Source organism: Gopherus evgoodei, chromosome 8 (genome assembly GCF_007399415.2).
Source record: "Gopherus evgoodei ecotype Sinaloan lineage chromosome 8, rGopEvg1_v1.p, whole genome shotgun sequence".
Classification (NCBI taxonomy): domain Eukaryota; kingdom Metazoa; phylum Chordata; order Testudines; family Testudinidae; genus Gopherus; species Gopherus evgoodei.
This window is the reverse complement of record NC_044329.1, coordinates 99,040,143-99,060,562: the sequence shown is the minus strand read 5'-3', so window position 1 is coordinate 99,060,562 and position 20,420 is coordinate 99,040,143. Positions and strand designations below refer to the sequence as shown.

General features: G+C 40.4%; 1 protein-coding gene across 8 annotated transcripts in view; it reads right to left on the bottom strand.

Annotated features, from left to right (window-relative positions):
* Positions 1-20,420, bottom strand: part of DAB1 (DAB adaptor protein 1) — a 744,092-nt gene that overhangs the window by 43,860 nt on the left and 679,812 nt on the right. For 7 of the 8 annotated variants that reach the window (XM_030573268.1, XM_030573273.1, XM_030573274.1 and 4 more), the window contains 5 exons: positions 14,013-14,144; positions 13,274-13,393; positions 12,722-12,760; positions 10,838-10,903; positions 4,167-4,226 (listed from right to left, as the gene is read on the bottom strand). In XM_030573268.1, coding sequence (XP_030429128.1) covers positions 4,167-4,226; positions 10,838-10,903; positions 12,722-12,760; positions 13,274-13,393; positions 14,013-14,144 — 417 coding nt within the window. The remainder of the gene's footprint in view (positions 1-4,166; positions 4,227-10,837; positions 10,904-12,721; positions 12,761-13,273; positions 13,394-14,012; positions 14,145-20,420) is intronic. The other variant, XM_030573277.1, reaches the window with a different exon arrangement.

The following is a 20,420-nucleotide window of genomic DNA, read 5'->3' as shown; positions in this document are numbered from 1 at the left end:
AGCACAGGAAACCTAATCCCAGTGCTTTGCATTTATAAAGAAATCTCTGCTCAGGATGTCTGAGAGGGAGACTGGTCTATTGACCACTGCACAGAGCTGGGTACGGGGAGATTTGCATTCGGTTAACAGCAAGGCATTTCTTCTGACTTACTGCGTGAGCTTGGGCAAGTCACCTCACATCTCTGTGCCTTTCTTTCATCATCCATAAATTGGGGCTAATGATACTTACCTCACATGCACACCACAGGACTTAACCTTGTAAAGACACGACACAAGCACAAAGCATTATAATACTCTTGTCTCAAAGCTATACATACAACCTAATGAATTAATTTTTATAAACACAACTGTGAAGGAGAGTAGATATAATCACAATCCTCCTACAGATGGGAAGATAGATAATACAGAGGGGCTAAGGGCAATTTTTTTCAAAAATGTCCAAGTGACTTAGGAGCCTACATCCCATTTCCAAAACAGACTTGGGAGCCAAGTCTCACTGAAAGACAGTGTAGACTTCTATGTGTAACCTCCTGGGTGTGGTGTTCTATCCCATCTAGTGGTGACGAGAGAGAAAGAGAGATTAATGAATCTGCTCTACAGTCTTAGGCCACGGCTACACTGGCGCTTTACAGCACTGCAACTTTCGCACTCAGGGGTGTGAAAAAACACCCCCCTGAGCGCTGCAAGATACAGCGCTGCAAAGCACCAGTGTAATCAATGCCGCAGCGTGGCTCCCAGCGCTACAAGCTACACCCGCAGAGGATGTAGTTTAGGTGCAGCGCTAGGAGAGCTCTCTCCCAGCGCTGGCGCTGCGACCACACTCACACTTCAAAGCGCTGCCGCGGCGCTGCCCTAGCAGCGCTTTCAAGTTTCAGGTGTAGCCATACCCTTAGCTAACAAGCCTATGGTTTTTAACTCACGCAGTAGAGGCTCGTGCACTAAACTCCAGAGGTCCCAGGTTCAATCCTGCCCACCAACAATGGGGGTCTGTCTGTGTTACATATATATGCTGACAACACTTTTGAAAACTGGATTAGGCTTCTAAATCACTTGGTGTTACCATAAGTAACGTGAATAAGGACATACATTGTTCCCTGAGGCAAAGCTGCAAACAAAACCATGGTTTTGATACTCAATCCCCTGATCCAACAATTGTTGCCTTCCGGATCAATAACCACATGAGACAAAAATACTTGGACTTTTGTTTATATTGCTCAGTTCATCCATTTGAGCTCATGTGAAATCTGCTGCATTTTTATGGAAGACTGTTTATACAAGTAAGAGGAAGGAATTCACAATCCCAAATCTCTGTTAGAAACTAGAGAAAGCTTTCCCTTTATTTCAGCCTTTCAGAAATTAATTGAAGCAAGATCTACCAATAAAGAAAGTGTCCTTGTATGTCTAAATCAGGTAGAGGTAGCTGGGTAATTTGAGCACAAATTGAATTTTAGAGGTTTATGTAATAGGGACAGCTATAAATTGACAAATAAAATCACGGCAAGCATCTCAATGACAAAGTTTCTTGCATGCAGAAGGATGAGTAATAAAACCAGATGTGTAGTGGAATATTACACAGATTTAAATAGCGGCTTCATTTTTTTATTTTATAAACCAATAGAAAGGTGAAACACAGTCCCGGCTACTTATTTCTTAGTCAATGCCTCCATTATCTTTTTCTTTTCCATTTTATATTGAAGAGCATTCTGACACTGTGTTTCTCAGGTCCAATTATTTTGAGTTTTGCTGAGAAGGGGCCAAAATGAAAGTTAATAACAAACTTCATGGAGTTGAGAGCAGCAATATGTCATTATGGGCTGAAGCTGGAGCCGAACATCTAAACAAAATCATCCTCTTTACCAGGGCGGTCTTACCGTACAAGTGTTTGCAAACACTTTAGTGAGAATACTGTACTGTCTTTCATATTGCAGGAACCCTAAGCAGAGTCCAATATACAAAGTCAGTCTGAAATGTCATCAAGCCCTCCCCCCAACCACACTTTTTTTTTCTAATTAGAAACGTACACAGAAAATTCTAACACTGGACTCTGAGGCATTTATAACTATTCCTTGCCCACAACAATCTTAATTAAGTATGCAGCAAGAATTGTTTTACTATAATTAGCCTAGCAACAAGAGGATCTCCCATAGTGGATAATTACAAACTATTCAGAGAGGGCTTTATTTCTTTGTTTGATTGTGTGTGTGACAACCTAGCTCCCTCCATCCTCTTCGCTTCCTATCTTGCTCTTTGTGCTCAGCCCAAGCTGTACCATGTACATTTTTGTACTGCAATCTCTTGCCCCTGGACAAGAGACATGCTTACACTTAGAATCCCTTTCCTGACCTTCCATCTTTGTTCCTCTGCACTCTTCTGTAAATCCTTCCTCAAAACACACTTTCCCCATGAAGCCTACTAGTTTAAATTGCCTCTCAACTTACCTTTATGTGTAAAACACAAAACCAGCCCAAACCTGTGCAACTCTCAAGATGGATGCCTCACTAACCTCAGCCAGTGCATAATGTTATCACTAAAGCCCCTGTCCTTCCACTCTCCTTACCCTAATATAAAAAGGGCTAGTGACAAAGGGTAAGGCTATGGGGTCAATTCTCTACTGCCTTGCACTGTCTGCATCTATGGAGAGTGAAAGCAAAATGATAACAGTCTGATCGGGTAGCAATTGACACGCACTTTACACAAGTGCAAAAACCCACACAAAGAACAAGGCAAAGGAGGGTTGACCCAGCAGTCTTTATTAGATCTGGTCTACACTGGGGGTGGGATCGATCTAAGATACGCAACTTCAGCTATGAGAATAGCGTAGCTGAAGTTGATGTATCTTAGATCGACTTAGATTGACTTACTTCGCGTCCTCGCAGAGCGGGATCAAGGGCCGCCGCTCCCCTGTCGACTCCGCTTCCACTTCTCACCCTGGTGGAGTTTTGGAGTCGACGGGGAGCGCATTCAGGGATCGATGTATCGCATCTAGATGAGACGCGATACATCGATCCCTGACAGCTAGATCACTACCCACCAATCCGGCGGGTAGTGCAGACATACCCTTAGTCTGTAACATGCTATACACTTACTACATGGTGGAAATTACACATAGTAACGGTGGGAGGAAAACCATCCTGTGCTGATTATAACTAGTAATGACCACAAAAGCAACATGCTAAATACAGTAAAGATTCTGTCAATTGGAAGATTTGTTGCGTGAGGTCCCTTTTTCCAGTCACTTGAGCTTGGAGTATTTCCTTCTGGAGTTGCTCACTGTTGTTCAGACCAATGGCAATTACCTATATTGCTGCATTGAAACTGTACAGAGGTTACAATATGACGTTACTAAAGAAGCTGGATTTATTAAAAGTGATTGCTTTCCTGTGCCACGTGTTAAGTGGGATTTTTATATAGCTTTTTTTCAGTTAACAGAACTGTAATTTTTATGCAAGTTCCTGATGTTTGATCACTGTTTAATGTGAAGCTTCTTATGCACTCTTTACACATCAGCATATTGTATTTGCCAAGGGGGCGGGAGGGGTCTGAGAGGCTGCAGATGTTGCAGCGAGCTCCCAAGAATTCTGACGCCTTCCGTCTGTTCCTAATGCTCCTCTTCTCACTTCCAACCCAGTTGCCCCCTGCATTCACAGTTGTCCTTAATTTAATAAACCTTTATACAATGTACAGTTTTAATTGTAAGTACGAGGGAAGGAAATACAACCAACACCCACTCAGTGCGGTGCTCTGTCCCTCTCTAGTGGGGGTTGGGTCAGATACAGAGTTGATGAGCCTACCAGAACTAGCTCTTTCAGCTCAAGCTGCAGAGGTTTATACATTAAGATCCAGAGCTCAGGTTCAATTCCTATTGCTGACATTTACTGAAAGATTTTGCATTACAAGTGGTTAGAAGGGGGAGCGTGAATAAAAGAGGTCAGGAAGGAGGAGGTTGTAGGTATCTGAGTGAGATGGACATCAATAAATATCTACATATTAAGGGGCTCTAACTGAATGGCTCAGCCAGGATCCCCGGGGGATTGAACCAGTATTACTCTTGCAGAACATTGAAAATCATCACGTTAGAAGGAACCATACACTCCAGAGAATGATGAGAGTCAAAGCAGCTGTGCCATATACCACCTCTACTGTGTATAAACAGGGAAGATACTTACACTTACAGGTTGACTTTTTGGCACGTCATAAACACCTTCCTTCTTTTGGCTCGTCGGAACCTGTGACAGTAAATCAAACGCACAATCATCACTGAGGTAGGAGTCTGGAAAATTTTAAAGTTGTAGCTAAGTTCACTGCATTTTACAAAAGAATTAAGTCATTCTACATGACTGAAATCAAGAATGATCCCTTTTAATATAGGGAATGTCTTTCAGTGGAGATGACCATGAGTGGCAAAACTTGGATCTGGTTTTGAACACCCTAAAGTGGTCATTCAGATTTGGAGTTTTCGTTCAGCCCATTAAAGAGTTAAAATTGCGTTTGGGTATGAACTTCCATTAAGTTAAGGTGCTTTTGCATCCCTCTTCTACATAAGTGTTTGCTTTTTTCTAGGAGGGTTTGGGGGGGGTGCAAAATGGGAGTCATGTTTGGGCCAGGGTGCCATTTTCTCCTCAGATGAGCTCTTTTAATGGAGCTATCAGTTTGGTCAGCAGCAATATTAATTTCCTTGTGTCACCTAATTTATTATTGTTAATCAGAAAAAACAACAGATACTCTTGGAAGGATTAAATTTTTATCAGTAAAGGCTGTTTTCATCATATACACATGACCCAAGGAAAAAATATTTCCACTGATGGCTGAAATTTACAAATAGGCAAAGAAAGAAAAATACTGCTTGAGAACTTATTGGCATTTGACTTAAGGATATTTACTTTTGATATTTTGACATGTTGACAATTTGTGTTTTAGTGGTGATAAAGCTTTAAGTTTTAGAATCTTCATGTCATTAAATAATTATTGTCCGACCCTCACAAAATTTCCTGAAACTGAACACTTAAATAGATAAAAGTTGAAAAAAATGTTTAAAAACCAACATGGATATTATCTGTCAAAATAAAATTTTTTAAAAAATCTAATTTTGCTAAGCCTAGTAAATGCTCATATTCCTGGGTTGGGGCTAATCACAGGCTGCTATATAACGTCTGACCTAGCATTCTGCAACTCTTGATAAGGGGGGAAATGTCCTTTCAGAGTCTGGGACAGCATCTACAGAAGCATAACGAGGGAATTCAAGTCATCAACCCTTCTCCTGGGCACAGGCTGTTGTCCTTTAGTAAGTTTGGGCTCAACTCTCCTCCTAGGCTTGATACTCATGATTTATAATGTGTGAAGAGAAATTCCACTGATGTCAATGGAGTTCACCTACAGCATGAGTGATAAGGGGATTGGGGGCTACCCGCTTATAAAGTAAATCCAAGAGAGTTATGATTTCTATGATCAGTTATGATTTTTTAAATTTGAGATTGTTTTTTCATTCTAAAAAACATGGAAAGCCTGTTGTAAATGGGAAATACCAAGCTTAACAGTGAAATAAATGTCCGGTACATATAATATACCAGTATAACTTTTATATTGACTATCCTAGTTCTATGGAAGAAGGTTACATTTCAGAAGTCATTAAGCTTTACTAGTTAAACTAATCCTCACAAATGTAATAAAACATCCTGTAAATCTTTAAATAAATCTATTTTTGCCCATATAATATAAGTATGACAGAGATTATACAGTAGGTCAAGTCCACAATCTTACCATAAATTTAAGAGAAGTTACCTATCCAGTGATATATGGCACAACCTCCAAATTAGTCCGAGAGGATGTCAGTCCCAACCATTCATACTTTCACAAAGCTCTCATTTTATTATGACAGTCTCATTTTTCAAAGAACACTATGCATTTTAATTAAGAAAATTTAGAGGAAATAATCAAAAATACCTAAGAGATTTAAGAGCAAAGACCCATTGAAAGAGAATGGAACATGTTCTCCTAAACCTTTCAGGTGCTTTTTATTCCTATTTCAAGAATATTCCTATTCCTATTCCTATTCCTATTCCAAGAATGACTAGTGATAAGTATTCCCCATAGTGCTCTTATAGTGCCCTCTGTTCCACTAAAAATCCATCACACAAGATGTGTGAAGTTAGTAATAGTGGAAAAATTCAATTTAAGTGAATCAACCATCTACCCACTGGCAGACTGCTATGTTGCACTGAAAGATCAGGAACCAAGAATTTTTATTTGACAAATTGCTTGAAGTTCTGTTATTCCTTGAGAGAGGTACAAACAGTACTCGAGAAACTGCTGTATCTTTACTAGGATATTTTTCTTTAATGTAAACCAGTGCTGTCCATCACACTCTCTTATTTTCCTTTCTTCTGGAACAAGGTGATTTGATTCCGTAAAAGTTTCATATACCAATTATAAAGGCCCTGGTGCAGTGCACTGTGTTCAGTGTTTGAATGAGTCACCAGTATTTGAAAGAGTTTTTAAAAGAAGCTGTAACTTCAATCTTCACTGCTTTTGAGGGAAGAAAAGTTTGAACTCATTCTTTTTAAATACCCCACCCAGGAATCATTAGCGTCTCTGACACCTAGCCAGAAGGCTCCTAATCATAATATATTTCATTGAAAAAGAACATGATATAACTTTGTGGTCACATCCCTCTGAGTGAGGCACCCTGGAAGTTAGATGTTTTAGTAAACCACAGTGGATCCTGCTGCAGGGCGGTAGAAGATTAAATCAGACCTTCTTGCTTCTCCCTTTCTATCTCACACTTGAGAGCAGTATTACCCTACCTTTTAATGAGGTTCACAACCATGGGGGTCACATTTAAACTTTTCAGTATCTATCTTATCTCATATCCACGCTCTCGTTAAGTTTTGTGACTCTTCCCTTCCAGAACTTCTCTACAGTTCGTCCGCTCCTCTCTCCCCCTACTGCCAGAAGAGTGATCCACACCTTGTTTGTTGCCACAAGTACTACTGTGTCTTCCTTTCTGCCCTCCCTTACTCTCCTTCTCCTTCTAGCCATAACTGTGAAGCTTACAGTCTCTTTTGCCTTCTATAAAAGTGAAGGCCATGTCTCCGTCAGCATCAAAGTTCAGACTTGCTCTCTTCTGACTGAACTGCATAGCCTACAGCTCAGCTCTCACATATGCCCCACTCATGCAGGAAAATGTTCACTAACCATTTGAAATAAAATTTTGATTCAAATATTGATGACAAATTTTAAAGAGGTCATTTTTCCCTCAGAAAACCTTTTCATGGGAAAAATTTCAAAGAACTCTACTCAAGACTCTGGACCTTTCTTCACACTGCCCCTAATACCTGGAACAGTCTCCTCCTCCCTCCTAGTCACTCTTCCTCTTTTCCTCCTAATCGCTCTGAAAATTTATTATACTGAGCATGTTTTCCAACACTAATCTATTCTGGCAGGATCACTTTCCTGCTATCCAAACCCCATTTCCAGTATGAGTATATGAAATAATGCTATCACATGAATCACAACATAACCACTGATCTGAGCTCCTGTAGAGAATATTGCCCATTAATCATCACATTTTCCCTTACCCCTCCCATATCACCATATTCTGCAGTATGCCTATTGTTACTTAGCCCTTGTCTACACCAAAGGGAAAAGTTGATCTAAGCTACACAATTTGAGTTACATGAACAGTGTAACTGAAATCCATGCAGCTTAGATCTACTTACTACGGTGTCCACAATACGTGACATCGACGGGAGACGGTCTCCTGTCGACTCCCCTTACTCTTCTCAAGCAAGTGGAGTACAGGAGTCAACAGGAGAGCGATCAGTGGTCGATTTAGCGGATCTTCACTAGACCCGCTACATCGACCACCGATGCATCGATCGCTGCAGTGTCAATCCTCTGCTAAATGTAGATAAGCCCTTACACTGCAGGCTCCTTGGAGGACAGGCCTTGCCTTCGCCTTTGGCTGTAAAGTACCATAAAAACCAGTGATTTATATATATTATATAAATATATATATATAAATTAATGAATAAAGGCCCTAGTCCATAAAAACGATGGCACTAACATAAAACCAGCTGTCAGGTAAGGAAATGTGATGAAAAGTCCAGTACAGAAAGGACTGCTGCATGTTTGGTGGTCAAATCCCACAGTAACTAGTGCATTAGAAATACATGGGTAGATTACATTAGATTAAATACACAGAAAAAGCATGCACATACACACCTGCACACACTTTGGGGTAATGAGTCAAAGAAAGAAATGAATAGAAAAACCATGCCTAATAAGAGAAAATGCAAACTCAGTGACATTAAATAGTGGAATGTTATCACAATAGTGAGATTTAATGTTTGTTTTTTATTTAACTAACTACCATGCAGGGACCTTTTGTACTTGGGGGAAATGAACTCTTTGTACACCAGCCTTAGGCAGGAAAAGCAGGATGCCACCACAAAAAGAAGGTGTGAATAAGACAGAACATGATGTGTGAGGACACTTGTTCCTATGGAGCCAGCCACAACAGAAACTGCCTCGAGTCAAAACATCGCTGTGGTCTGTCTGTCTTTTATACTGCTGATTACAGGTAATGAGGATGTGTAATTTCAGAGTGCTTAGGCTACAGGTCAATGAGAAGCTTGCAAGTTTCCCATAGTTAAGTATGGACAGAAACAGTAACTTTTAGGAGACAGAAAGAATTAGGCAACAAGGAAGAATCTAGTTCAGGGGACTCTTACTAATGATACTAAACTGACTGGTTCTGACTTAGTCAAGACCTGTAAAAGAAACAGCCTTTTCAGCGATGCAAGTGTAATAGGAAGGTTGTGAGCACCTAGATTTACAGCAGCTAAGGAAATCATAAGCTGCATTGAGACTAGAGTTCCATGGGAAACTCTACAGTGGTGATACTTCAGTGTTTGTCAATTGCAATAGATAAACTAAGACTTGTGGTTAGCTAATTTCAGTGTTTGCCATATTCAATGTATTGCCTATAGTAAACATAGAGAAATACAAGGGATCACAGGCAAAACTGGCATGATTTTCATTGCCACCACTTAGAAAAGAAACCTTTCACCATGTCCAGAGTCCATCAAATGAAGCCTTGAACAATTCACTAGTGACTCAGAGGGCAGAGGCAGCACTTCCAGATCAGTACAGATCTCCTCTCGTCTACCATCCTTTCTTTCCATTTTAGCAAAACCTTGGAAACACTATTATTATTATTCATTCACATTCTCTAGGTCCCTCAAAACAAATGGTTTTGATTGAGTCTGGTCTGGCCTCCATTGCTCCTGGAAAAGCAACTGCCCTTTGTATGAACCGGCTCCTCTCTCTCATTCTTCTCAACCTCAGTGCCTTGTCTGATACACTGACCACCTATAACACTTCTTAGGGATTCCCCCTTCACCTTCCTTCTGTGGCTTCATGGACACTTCTTCAATAGCTCTGCATTTTGGTCACCACCAGTTAAAATATCTTAAGCTGATTGTATGCATTTGATATGACAATTATGGGGTGAGCAGGAGTATGACATTAAGAGAGAGAATTTTAAATAAGGTCACTTTTCAGACAGCAGCTACACTTCAAACCATGTATCCTAGCTCAGCAGTTCTCAGCCAGGGGTCCAGGGCCCCCTGAGGGGATGTAAGCAGATTTCAGGAGTCTGCTAAAATAAACAAGAAAGCTGAAGCCTGAGCCCCATCACCCGGGGCTGAAGCCGAAGCCCGAGCAACTTAGCTTTGTGGTCTGGGTCCCATGGCAATTGCCCTGCTTGCTACCCCCCTAACACCGGCCCTGGCTTTTAATCTGTTGGATATGCAGAAAAGCAGTTCTTGTGGCACAGGTGAGCCAAACTACAGCATGTTGGTGGGCCCTCAGAAAGAAAAAGGTCGAGGACGCCTGTCCTAGCTTATCTCCAAACTTAACACACTGCGTGTGCAGGAAAAAAAACATTCACATTGAGTGGCTTTAACGCACTGGCTACATAGCATATTTTAGTTAGCGATGGGAGAACAACACAGCTTTGCAGGCTTAAATGTACATATGAACTTAATGAGCTAATGACCAAATAACAGAATGCCCTAAATCCCACTCATTTACTTATGTTCCACCTTCTCTTCTGGCCTAAATCCCATTCTGTTCCTTTGTTCTTCTACTCTTTTCTTCATTCTTTCCTTCATTACTATCTTTTTTTAATTTCCCTCCTGTCCTCCTATACTACATCCCATCAAAATGCTGGGGCTCTTTATAACCCTCCACCCTACAAAGGATTTATTGAAATCTTCTTTTTCCTGTTGCAATTTCTTTTAATAGAACAGAGATCTCTCTGTCTCCAGATTTGCTCTTGTTTGTGATTTAAACTGAATTAAATAATCTTTTGATAAGTCCTGCACTGACCCCTGGAGGATGGACTGAATGACAAAAGGGGTATTTTACATTACCATCAATGGGAGATTTGTCAGAGTACAGAATGCAGGACTGCTCGCTCTCTCTCTCTCTCTCTCTCTCTCTCTCTCTGTAAGTTGTAAAACTAGATGCAGTTATAAAAAATGTTGCAGATTAAAAGGAAAGAAAGGAATCCACTATTTGTCGTACTATACAGAATACACAGCATTTATGATCCTACATCAGTTACCAAAGATAAAGTGGATACATTTTGAAAAGGCTGAAAAGAGAGACAAATAAATAAGGAAAGCATACTGAGACTGTAAAAATTATTTATGTAACTTGAGTGAGGATGAAATGTCATGATGAATGAAAACTAAGTGAACTTCAGTCTATGAAATGTGCTTTGCTAAATGTTTGCATTGAGTGCAGTAGTAACAGAGATGTAGCCATTTTATACCTGATATATGTTTTCTTCTGTTTCAGGCTCACGGATTGGCTCATGTCCAGCCTCAAACACAATGTACTATTATATCAGCCGCCAAAGAGGAAAGGTCAAAGATGAAACAGAAGGGGAAAAAAGGCAATTTGGAATTCCAGATTAAAAAAACCAAACACACACAGGCAGGTATTAAGGAAACAGGTTCAAAGTATAGGGTGGCACAAGGATAATCAGTTTGCTGGAAAGCACAGAGTTATATTATTTTATTTTTAATGAAAGAGCAATAAAACAGACCTGGCTCCTCTTTAATGACTGTTAGATCAACTTCCTGCCGCTTTCTCACTAGGGATACATTCTGAAGCCCATTTCTGCTCCCACTGAAGTCAATGGGAATTTTGACATGGACTTCAATGGAAGCAGAACAGGCCTCTGGGCTGTATAATCATCATCATCCCCCCCACCCCCCACACATTTATTAGTAGTGAATAAGAAAGCTAAACCAAAACTCAGAGAACAGTTTGGTGCTTATGTAACAAGTTTCATAGTAATAGTTTGCTACTTTGCTTTACTTTTTTTAGGTTACGGTTTCACAGTCCTTACCAGGGCTGGCTTTAGGCCTGTTCCACCAATTCCCCCGAATAGGGCCCCGCGCCCAGTGAGAATCCCTTCCCTGGCTAGAGGCACCTTTTTAATTTTTATTCACCTGGCGGCGCTTTGGGTCTTCAGCGGCACTTCAGCAGCGGGTCCTTCACTCTCTCCGGGTCTTCGGCGGCACTTCGACAGCGGGTCCTTCAGTGCCGCTAAAGACATGGAGCGAGTGAAGGACCCACCGCCGAAGTGCCGCCAAAGACTCAGAGCACCGCCTGGTGAATACAAGCCCCACGTATTTTTTTAATTGTGTTTTTTTTTTTAAGCCATCTCTGCCAGGGCCCCGTCGAAACTGTTTGAATTGGGTCCCGCACTTCCTAAAGCCGGCCCTGGTCCTTACTGGTTAGGGTTTTCAAAATAAAACTTTTAGCCAAGTTTTTTCAAAAGAGAATAATGATTAAGTGTGTCTCCATTTTGGATGCCTCCTATGGGGCATCTCAAAGAGGCCTGATTTTCACTGAATGCTCACCCTCCAGAAACCAGGCTCCTTTCAGGTGTATTAAGCTGGCATGCAAAAATAGAGGCACCTGACATCTCTAATTACTTTTGAAAATCTTAGCCTCACATGAAGTAGCATTTCACATTATTAGGATTCTACGATTCCAGCAAAATGTTGTGTGAGTATGCACAACAGCTGACATCTTTTAAAAAATCTGACTAACTTGCTGGATGTAAATACACTGGTGTATTTCTAAATTCATCACCTTTTCCATTAAGGTGGAAGAAATCATAGCCCGAATTACTTAGGGCTTTAAAGTTTGGGTCGTCTTAAATAACAGAACCTAACTGCCAGTATACCAAATCAGCTGGTTATAGTAGTCAATTCCATTTTTCCCCCTGGTACAAGTACTGATGCTCTGGGAGAAATTCTGGCTCCAGGGAAGTCAGTGGCAAAACTCCCATTGACTTCCATGGGGCCAGTATTTCACTCTCGTTGTTTTCAAAATTGTTTTTGTTACATTTTCCCACAAAGAAGTGTCATTATTTCTGGACAGAAAAAACTTTCACTTCAGTTTCTAAATGGCACATTCTAAACAAATATTTAAGGTTTCCATCCTATATTGTGATATTACATATTAGTATTATTATCTAGAACTTATTCTGCTTTATGTTGAGATTTTTTTCTCCCTCTACTTAAAATGTATCTCAGTAATCTTTTACAGTACTTTGTTACAAGAGTAGACTGTGTCTGAAAATAGGATAATGTATATCTAACTATTTCTGAAACCTAATCTGTACAGCTTCAGAAATTACCTGGTACACAGGATCTTCTACATCTTCTTCCAAAATTGTCTACAGCAAAGAGGATAGGCGGTAAAAGCAAAGAACATAAACAGCAGAGAAACAAGACCTTATTTGGAAATTAAAGGACAGCAAAGAAATGAGCTCATTGTACATTAAAAATTGATATTTCTTTTTGAGTTTACAGATAACTGTTGTGTTATTGCACAAGGTAAATTTTAATCAAAGCTGCACTTTGTCTGATTTTATTTAAGACAACACATTCTGAAGCAAAATTTGAACTGTGCAACAATTACCAGTCACTCTTGAAACAGATCTACCAAACAGGCTGGCTTCTACTAAAAGTTGTCTCTCTAATTCAAAAGAACACTCTCTATACGAAATAAGTAGATCATTTCATGCGTCTAAGATTTTCATCTTTCCCAGTGTTACAATTTCCATCACTGTTTAACCCTACTTTGACACAGTGAGAGCTGTTACCTTTCTATTTGTCTGTGCGGAGCATGATCCTGAAACCCCTACTCCTATCCTCTGACTAGTAACAAGCTAAGCACACACAGATACCTGGTATACTGCTTGTTCACACTGTTTGTCCTTTTGTGCCTTTTTTTCCATTTCTTCCCTTTGTTTCAATTCATAAATGAGTTGAAACAGGTCTCGCAAGTCCAGAATTACAGGCTCAGCCTATTGAAGCAAAAACAGTAAGTAGGTTTTAATAAAGGAAAGAAGACTTTTTCCCCTTGGTCCTGTTGGTAGAACAGTGATATCCACCTTTCAAGAGAAGGAACTTAACACTGAATTAATTTCTAACTCGTTTATATTAGTTCAAAAAATTGCATCTAGGCTAAGGTTCATTTCTATAAAACTAATTATATTTTCAGATTAATGATAATTATACTCATGAGTATTGAAAGCATTGCTTATATTTATTAGTGGTTTCTAATACAATGAAATTAGGGCAGATTTTAGGCAAAGTAGTTATTTGTTTTCTGTTATTTTGTTTAAATGAATCAACGAACATATGTAAACATATTTGTACTCTGTCGACATATCTAGTTTAATAAGAAAGGAAAATAATTACTAATTAGAAGGAATATATCAAGAAAAATTAAGAAGGGTGAAATACATTCCCTTTTTCTCAGACTGGTATTGCTAATTTACCATCTAAGAACTTCTGTGCAGTCACATCTGACAGCATGTATACTGAACAAACAAGCTAGCATGCCCTTTTGAACAGCAACATTATAGATATAACTTTCAAATTGAGTTAAACTATAGAATATGACAAAGATTTGATACTTACTGCCTGGGCTGTTTTTATTGCCACAAATCTATGATTTCCCTCCTTTCCACATACATATCCAAAGGCTCGGTGGTCTGTGATATCCTTTGCAATGTACGAAATTTCATGAACTGCATGATGGTGCTGTAGTAGCTATTAAAAAAGCATACCAAAACACATCTATAAAAACATTCCATTTAAGCTATAATTTCATTCTCAAGACACACATTTTACCTGGGTCTTTATATGTCTACCAAATTTTAAAAAGCCATTGGATCAAAATGAAGAGTAATGTTTGGACAGTGGAATCAGGTGATCTCTAAACAAGTGTTTTGACCAATTTAAGCACTGTATTCATGTTTTGCATAAACGTTTCTTCTAATACCTTATGGTGAGAGATAATTCAATAAAAGTATGGTATTATTACCTAAATACTACCTATGAAAGTATTCTAGGTACCTTAGCAATTAATTTCATGATTAAAATTTATAAAATAACAAGAAGTATCAGGATAATCAGGATTCTGGCTCCAAGCTTCTTACTGGATCCATAGGAAGGACTTCTATGGCAGCACAGAGCCCCACTGATTGTAGGACTGGGACCTAAGGCTTGATCTCAGGGTACGTCTATACTGCTTGGCGGATTGGTGGGTAATAATCGATCTATTGGGGATCGATTTATCATGTCTCGTCTAGACACGATAAATCGATCCGCGAATCAACACTTGTACTCCACCTCGGCAGGAGGAGTAAGCAGCTTCGATAGGGGAACCGCAGCAGTCGACTCTTCGCCATGAGGATCGCCAGGTAAGTCAAACTAAGATACTTCGACTTCAACTACGCAAATAGCATAGCTGAAGTTGCATATCTTAGATCAATCTCCCCACCCCCCCAGTGTAGACCAGCCCTTACTCTCTATGGACTCAATGGCAACATTCCCATTGACCACAATAGGATAAAGATCAGACTACAAATTATATTTTTAGAATTGCATTTAGAGCAACATCAGAGCTGCAAATTTTTACTTTTCTAGAAAACTCGTAAATTTTTCCCCCCTCTTGGTTTGAAAAGGGATTGGCTTTTAGCTGACAATGGCCCATTTTTGTCTGAAAAATTTGACAATTTTGTTGCAAAACTGTGTGTGAAACACCTGTTTTTGATGTCACAAGAAAATGTGAAAGCACCCAAACACATGGCTTTTCATTTTAATTCTGAACATTTCCATACAGCTGTATTTAATGCAGTAAATAAAATTAGCATCCTCTTTCAAAGTCGTCCTGAAATAAAAAGACTTTAAAGCCTTCTATAAAAGGGGCTGAGACCCCATAGTCTACCTCAGCTCCAGAGACAATAGAGGCGCTGCAGAGGCAAATATATAAGCAGCAGTCCCTTTGTCCACACAAGCACCAAGCCCACCTCTTTGGACCACATAGAAAGGGACGCCATGGAGGAGCTAAAAGTACAGAAGAGGAGCACAAGTGATGACCCTGTAAGTATAACCAAGGGCAAGCCAAGGTTTGCACCAACTGAATCAACCCCTCTGCTACATCCCTGTCTACACCAGTTATTAAGTCCGGGCTACCCTGAGTGCAGACAACACCTTTATAGGTCTGTCCTTGAACTATTTACCTAAAATGATCTACTCATCTGAATTCCTTACTTCCTACATGTCTCCTGCTCTTCACAGTCTAAAAGGAATACCATTCTCAAGTGCAGACAGAACCTCAGAAAGGGCACTACTGGAGGATCAGATTCCTGTCCTTTTTGAGAAAAACAATATGGACAACCAGCATGGTACCCTGAGCTCTAAACAATCGATTTTACATTGTTTTAAATGTGTGAAAACAGAGCGAGCATGTGTGTGTGCAGGGGGGGGGAAGGGTGCCTCTGATGAGATTGCTGTAGAAACGGGGGATGAAATGACAATGGAAATGTAACACATAAAAGAGAGATGACTGCTCATAAGACAAAAGACTGGATATTTTTTCATTTTGTTAGTAAACGTAACACAATTTTTGGGGTTCAAGATGGCTAATGTTCAGGCTAACGGGTGTACTGCCACCGACTGCAATTTGAACAAGGCTGGGTTTTAGATGGCTATTGTTCATGAGAGATGCCGCTTTCCCAACGTGTTAATAATGTAAAATTGACGATGGTATTGCATTTGTATAACATAGGGACACTGATTTATTTGTTTATTCTCAGCTCAAGTTGCTTGCTCTCTGTAATAGTGAAATTAAATGTCCCTCTTTCTCTAAATGCTGTATAGTATAGAGAATGTTATCTCAGGCTCCTGTTAAATACAAGTTTTTTATTGATTGCCAGGCAGCATTTTGCACAGAAATTAAACTCCTTCCTGGTAGAATTAGATTTGAAGATTACTCTGAGGTGGAAAAATATCATCTACAATGCAAGACACCAGATGGAGACATTTTAATTTATTTGGGAACCCTCATGAATGCTCTAAAATCATTACATTTGTAATTGCTGATGATGCCCAATATTGCCTTGCAAATGGTATCAAAATAAGTAAAGGTGTCTGCAGCATTATCCTTATGCATATTTTACTTTATGGAGTGTTTAGAAAGATTGCTCTCGGGAAGTTTTCATTAATCAGAGAGAGATTCTGAGCACAAGCATCATAATTTTGTCCAGCCTTGGCACATATACATAAAATGAAATACTGTGCACACAGTTGTACTGAAATGCAGATGCACATAATCATTTGAAATTATTCTTTTGCAGACCTACATGAGTCTAGGAGTTGCTTGATTTATTTTTTTTTAATTTTCAACTAACTTAATCTAAAGTTTTGACTTAATGTGCCTGATTCTTCTCTACCATACACTTACACTCAAAGAGGCTGATAAAGGAGTTGCTGTTGTCATCATGAACAGGTCTGACTACCTAAAGGAGGCTGCCAGACAACTCTCCAACACCAAATTCTACAGGCCACTTCCCTCAGATCCCACTGAGGAATACACTAAGAAACTGCAACATCTACTCAGGACACTCCCTACACTAACACCGGAACAAATCAACATACCCTTAGAGCCCTGACCAGGGTTATTCTATCTACTATCCAAGATCCACAAACCCGGAAATCCTGGATGCCCCATCATCTCGGGCATTGGCACTGAAGGACTGTCTGGATATGTGGACTCTCTACTCAGACCCTATGCCACCAGCACTCCCAGCTATCTCCGTGACACCACTGATTTCCTGAGGAAACTACAATGCGTTGGTGACCTTCCAGATAACACCATCCTAGCCACCATGGATGTAGAGGCTCTCTACACGAACATCCCACAAACAGATGGAATACAAGCTGTCAGGAACAGTATCCCTGATGATGCCACAGCACAACTGGCTGCTGAGCTTTGTGCCTTTATCCTCACACACAACTATTTCAAATGTGATGACAATATATATCTCCAGATCAGTGGCACCGCTATGGGCACCCACATGGCCCCACAATATGCCAATATTTTTATGGCCGACCTGGAACAACGCTTCCTCAGCTCTTGTCCACTCACGCCCCTTCTCTATCTACGCTACATTGATGACATCTTCATCATCTGGACCCATGGGAAGGAGACTCTGGAAAAATTCCACCACGATTTCAACAGCCTCCACCCCACCATCAACCTCAGCCTGGACCAATCTACACAGGAGGTTCACCTTCTAGAGATCACGGTGCAAATAAGTGATGGTCACATTAACACCACCCTATACCGAAAACCTACCGACCGCTATGCCTACCTTCATGCCTCCAGCTTCCATCCCGGGCACATCACACGATCCATTGTCTACAGCCAAGCACTGAGGTACAACTGCATCTGCTCTAACCCCTCAGACAGAGACCAACACCTACAAAATCTCCACCAAGCATTCTCAAAATTACAATACCCGCAAGAGGAAATAAGGAAACAGATCAACAGAGCCAGACGTGTACCCAGAAGCTTCCTACTGCAAGACAAACCCAAGAAAGAAACCAACAGGACTGCATTGGCCATCACATACAGTCCCCAGCTAAAACCTCTCCAACGCTTCATCAGGGATCTACAACCCATCCTGGACAATGATCCCACACTTTCATAGGCCTTGGGTGGCAGACCAGTCCTCGCCCACAGACAACCTGCCAACCTGAAACATATTCTCACCAGTAACTGCACACCGCACCATAGGAACTCTAGCTCAGGAACCATTCATGCAACAAACCTCGATATCAACTCTGCCCACATATCTACACCAGCAACACCATCACAGGACCTAACCAGATCAGCCACATCATCACTGGTTCATTCACCTGCATGTCCACCAATGTAATATATGCCATCATATGCCAGCAATGCCCCTCTGCTATGTACATCGGCCAAACTGGACAGTCGCTACGGAAAAGGATAAACGGACACAAATCAGATATTAGGAATGGCAATATACAAAAACCTGTAGGAGAACACTTCAACCTCCCTGGCCACACTATAGCAGACCTTAAGGTGGCCATCCTGCAGCAAAAAAACTTCAGGACCAGACTTCAAAGAGAAACTGCTGAGCTTCAGTTCATCTGCAAATCTGACACCGTCAGTTCAGGATTAAACAAAGGCTGTGAATGGCTTGCCAACTACAAACCAGTTTCTCCTCTCTTGGTTTTCACACCTCAACTGCTAGAACAGGGCCTCATCCTCCCTGATTGAACTACCTCATTATCTCTAACTTGCCTGCATATATATACCTGCTCCTGGAAATTTCCACTACATGCATCTGACGAAGTGGGTATTCACCCACGAAAGCTCATGCTCCAAAACCTCTGTTAGTCTATAAGGTGCCACAGGATTCTTTGCTGCTTATACACTTACACTCCTGCAGTAAATTGGAAGTAACCCCACTGCAGTCAATGGAGTAAAATCTGTGTAAAACTGGAGATCAGAATCATGTCCTGTAGCTAATCAGATATGGGAGCATTTAACCCCCACTTTGCACTGGTGTAAAAGTGTAAAGTGATGGAGAATATGGCCACATGTCTCTCCCTTCTCAAGCAGAAATTGGAAATGGCCAGCTAAACAAAATAACAGCCAGACTACAAATACATGGTCTTTATAGATTGTGATTAATTTATGAGAATCCATCAGATGCTAATTTAATCTGGCCTTTAAAATATGACTAATCAATGCAAATGCCTTCTTTATCCAATCAGTTTTATAACATTGCTTGCATTCAGTTACTACTCTTAAACACTGTTCCATAGCCCCAAATGGAAACGAAATAAAGCCAACCCCCCGTAGTTTAGCTGGAGCTGTTGTTCCACACTCAAGTACCCATGTTCACATTCAAATTTTCTCTCTCTCCTTCTCTTTTATCCTCAGGACTTTTATTATGACATAATCTTGCCTCTAGAGTATGATGGGCACGTGAAATAAGTATTTCATAACTCACTCAAGGGGTGTTCATGAGACCCCCTTTTGTTATCTCCCTGATACATTCCTTCAGCTGTTATTTGACAATTTTACAATATCTTTGAGTGCTTCTATGAGCCATTTACCAATTTATAAATGAAGTATCAAATTGTTTGGAGGGCTGCAGTATGACAGAACAAATTACAGCGACGGCTTAATTTGTATTATGGTTCAATACAGTCAATTAAATACTGCATAGATTAGAAAGTAATTTGAGTTACCATTTAAGCTTTAGTTGTTTAAAAAAATCCATTATACATACCGTCCATATTATTGTTTGAGTCTGTATGCAACACTATCCGCAGTACAAAATATACAAGATTCAAAAATAGGCTAAAAGCATGGATAAGCAGTCACACACAGGACAACAAACAAACAGTGGTATACACGACTGCTCAGTACTATAGCTGTTCACAGTACCTGCTGTCTCGCGAGGATAAGGGGAATGGGACCTCATTCGTACAGTCCTTTTGTTCTACTCACATTTTTGGATGGATTTTCTGAATTTGAAGTTTAGGAGATAAAGTGGCAAATGGCACTTTAATAAGCCAGGGAGCTCAGTCACTGTCACCACACAAAGCAGGCCTAACCCTGACCTATGCCCAAAGATCAAGTAAACAGGCTTTGCACAGGGGGTCTCTGAAAAAGTTTGGCAGGTGGAGTTGTGGGCGGAATCCTCACAAACTATGGTGTAGCAATGGGTCTGTTTTGTCTTTGCTACTGCAATTTAAGGGTCGTGGTAATGTCTACTGACCCTGCACTCCCCTTCCACACGTACTTTTGGCCTCTGTACCTATCTAGTCATTATTTTCTCTCCTTTTTCCATAGTCTGTCCTCTGCTTCTGCCCCTCTCCCATGTTGCCCTCCCCCATACACCATACTGAATTGATTGAGCTAATTCAGAGATCGGTAGCATTTCTAATTTCCCTCAGGCTGCTTAGAGCCTTTCATAAATTTGTTCACCCTTGATCCTC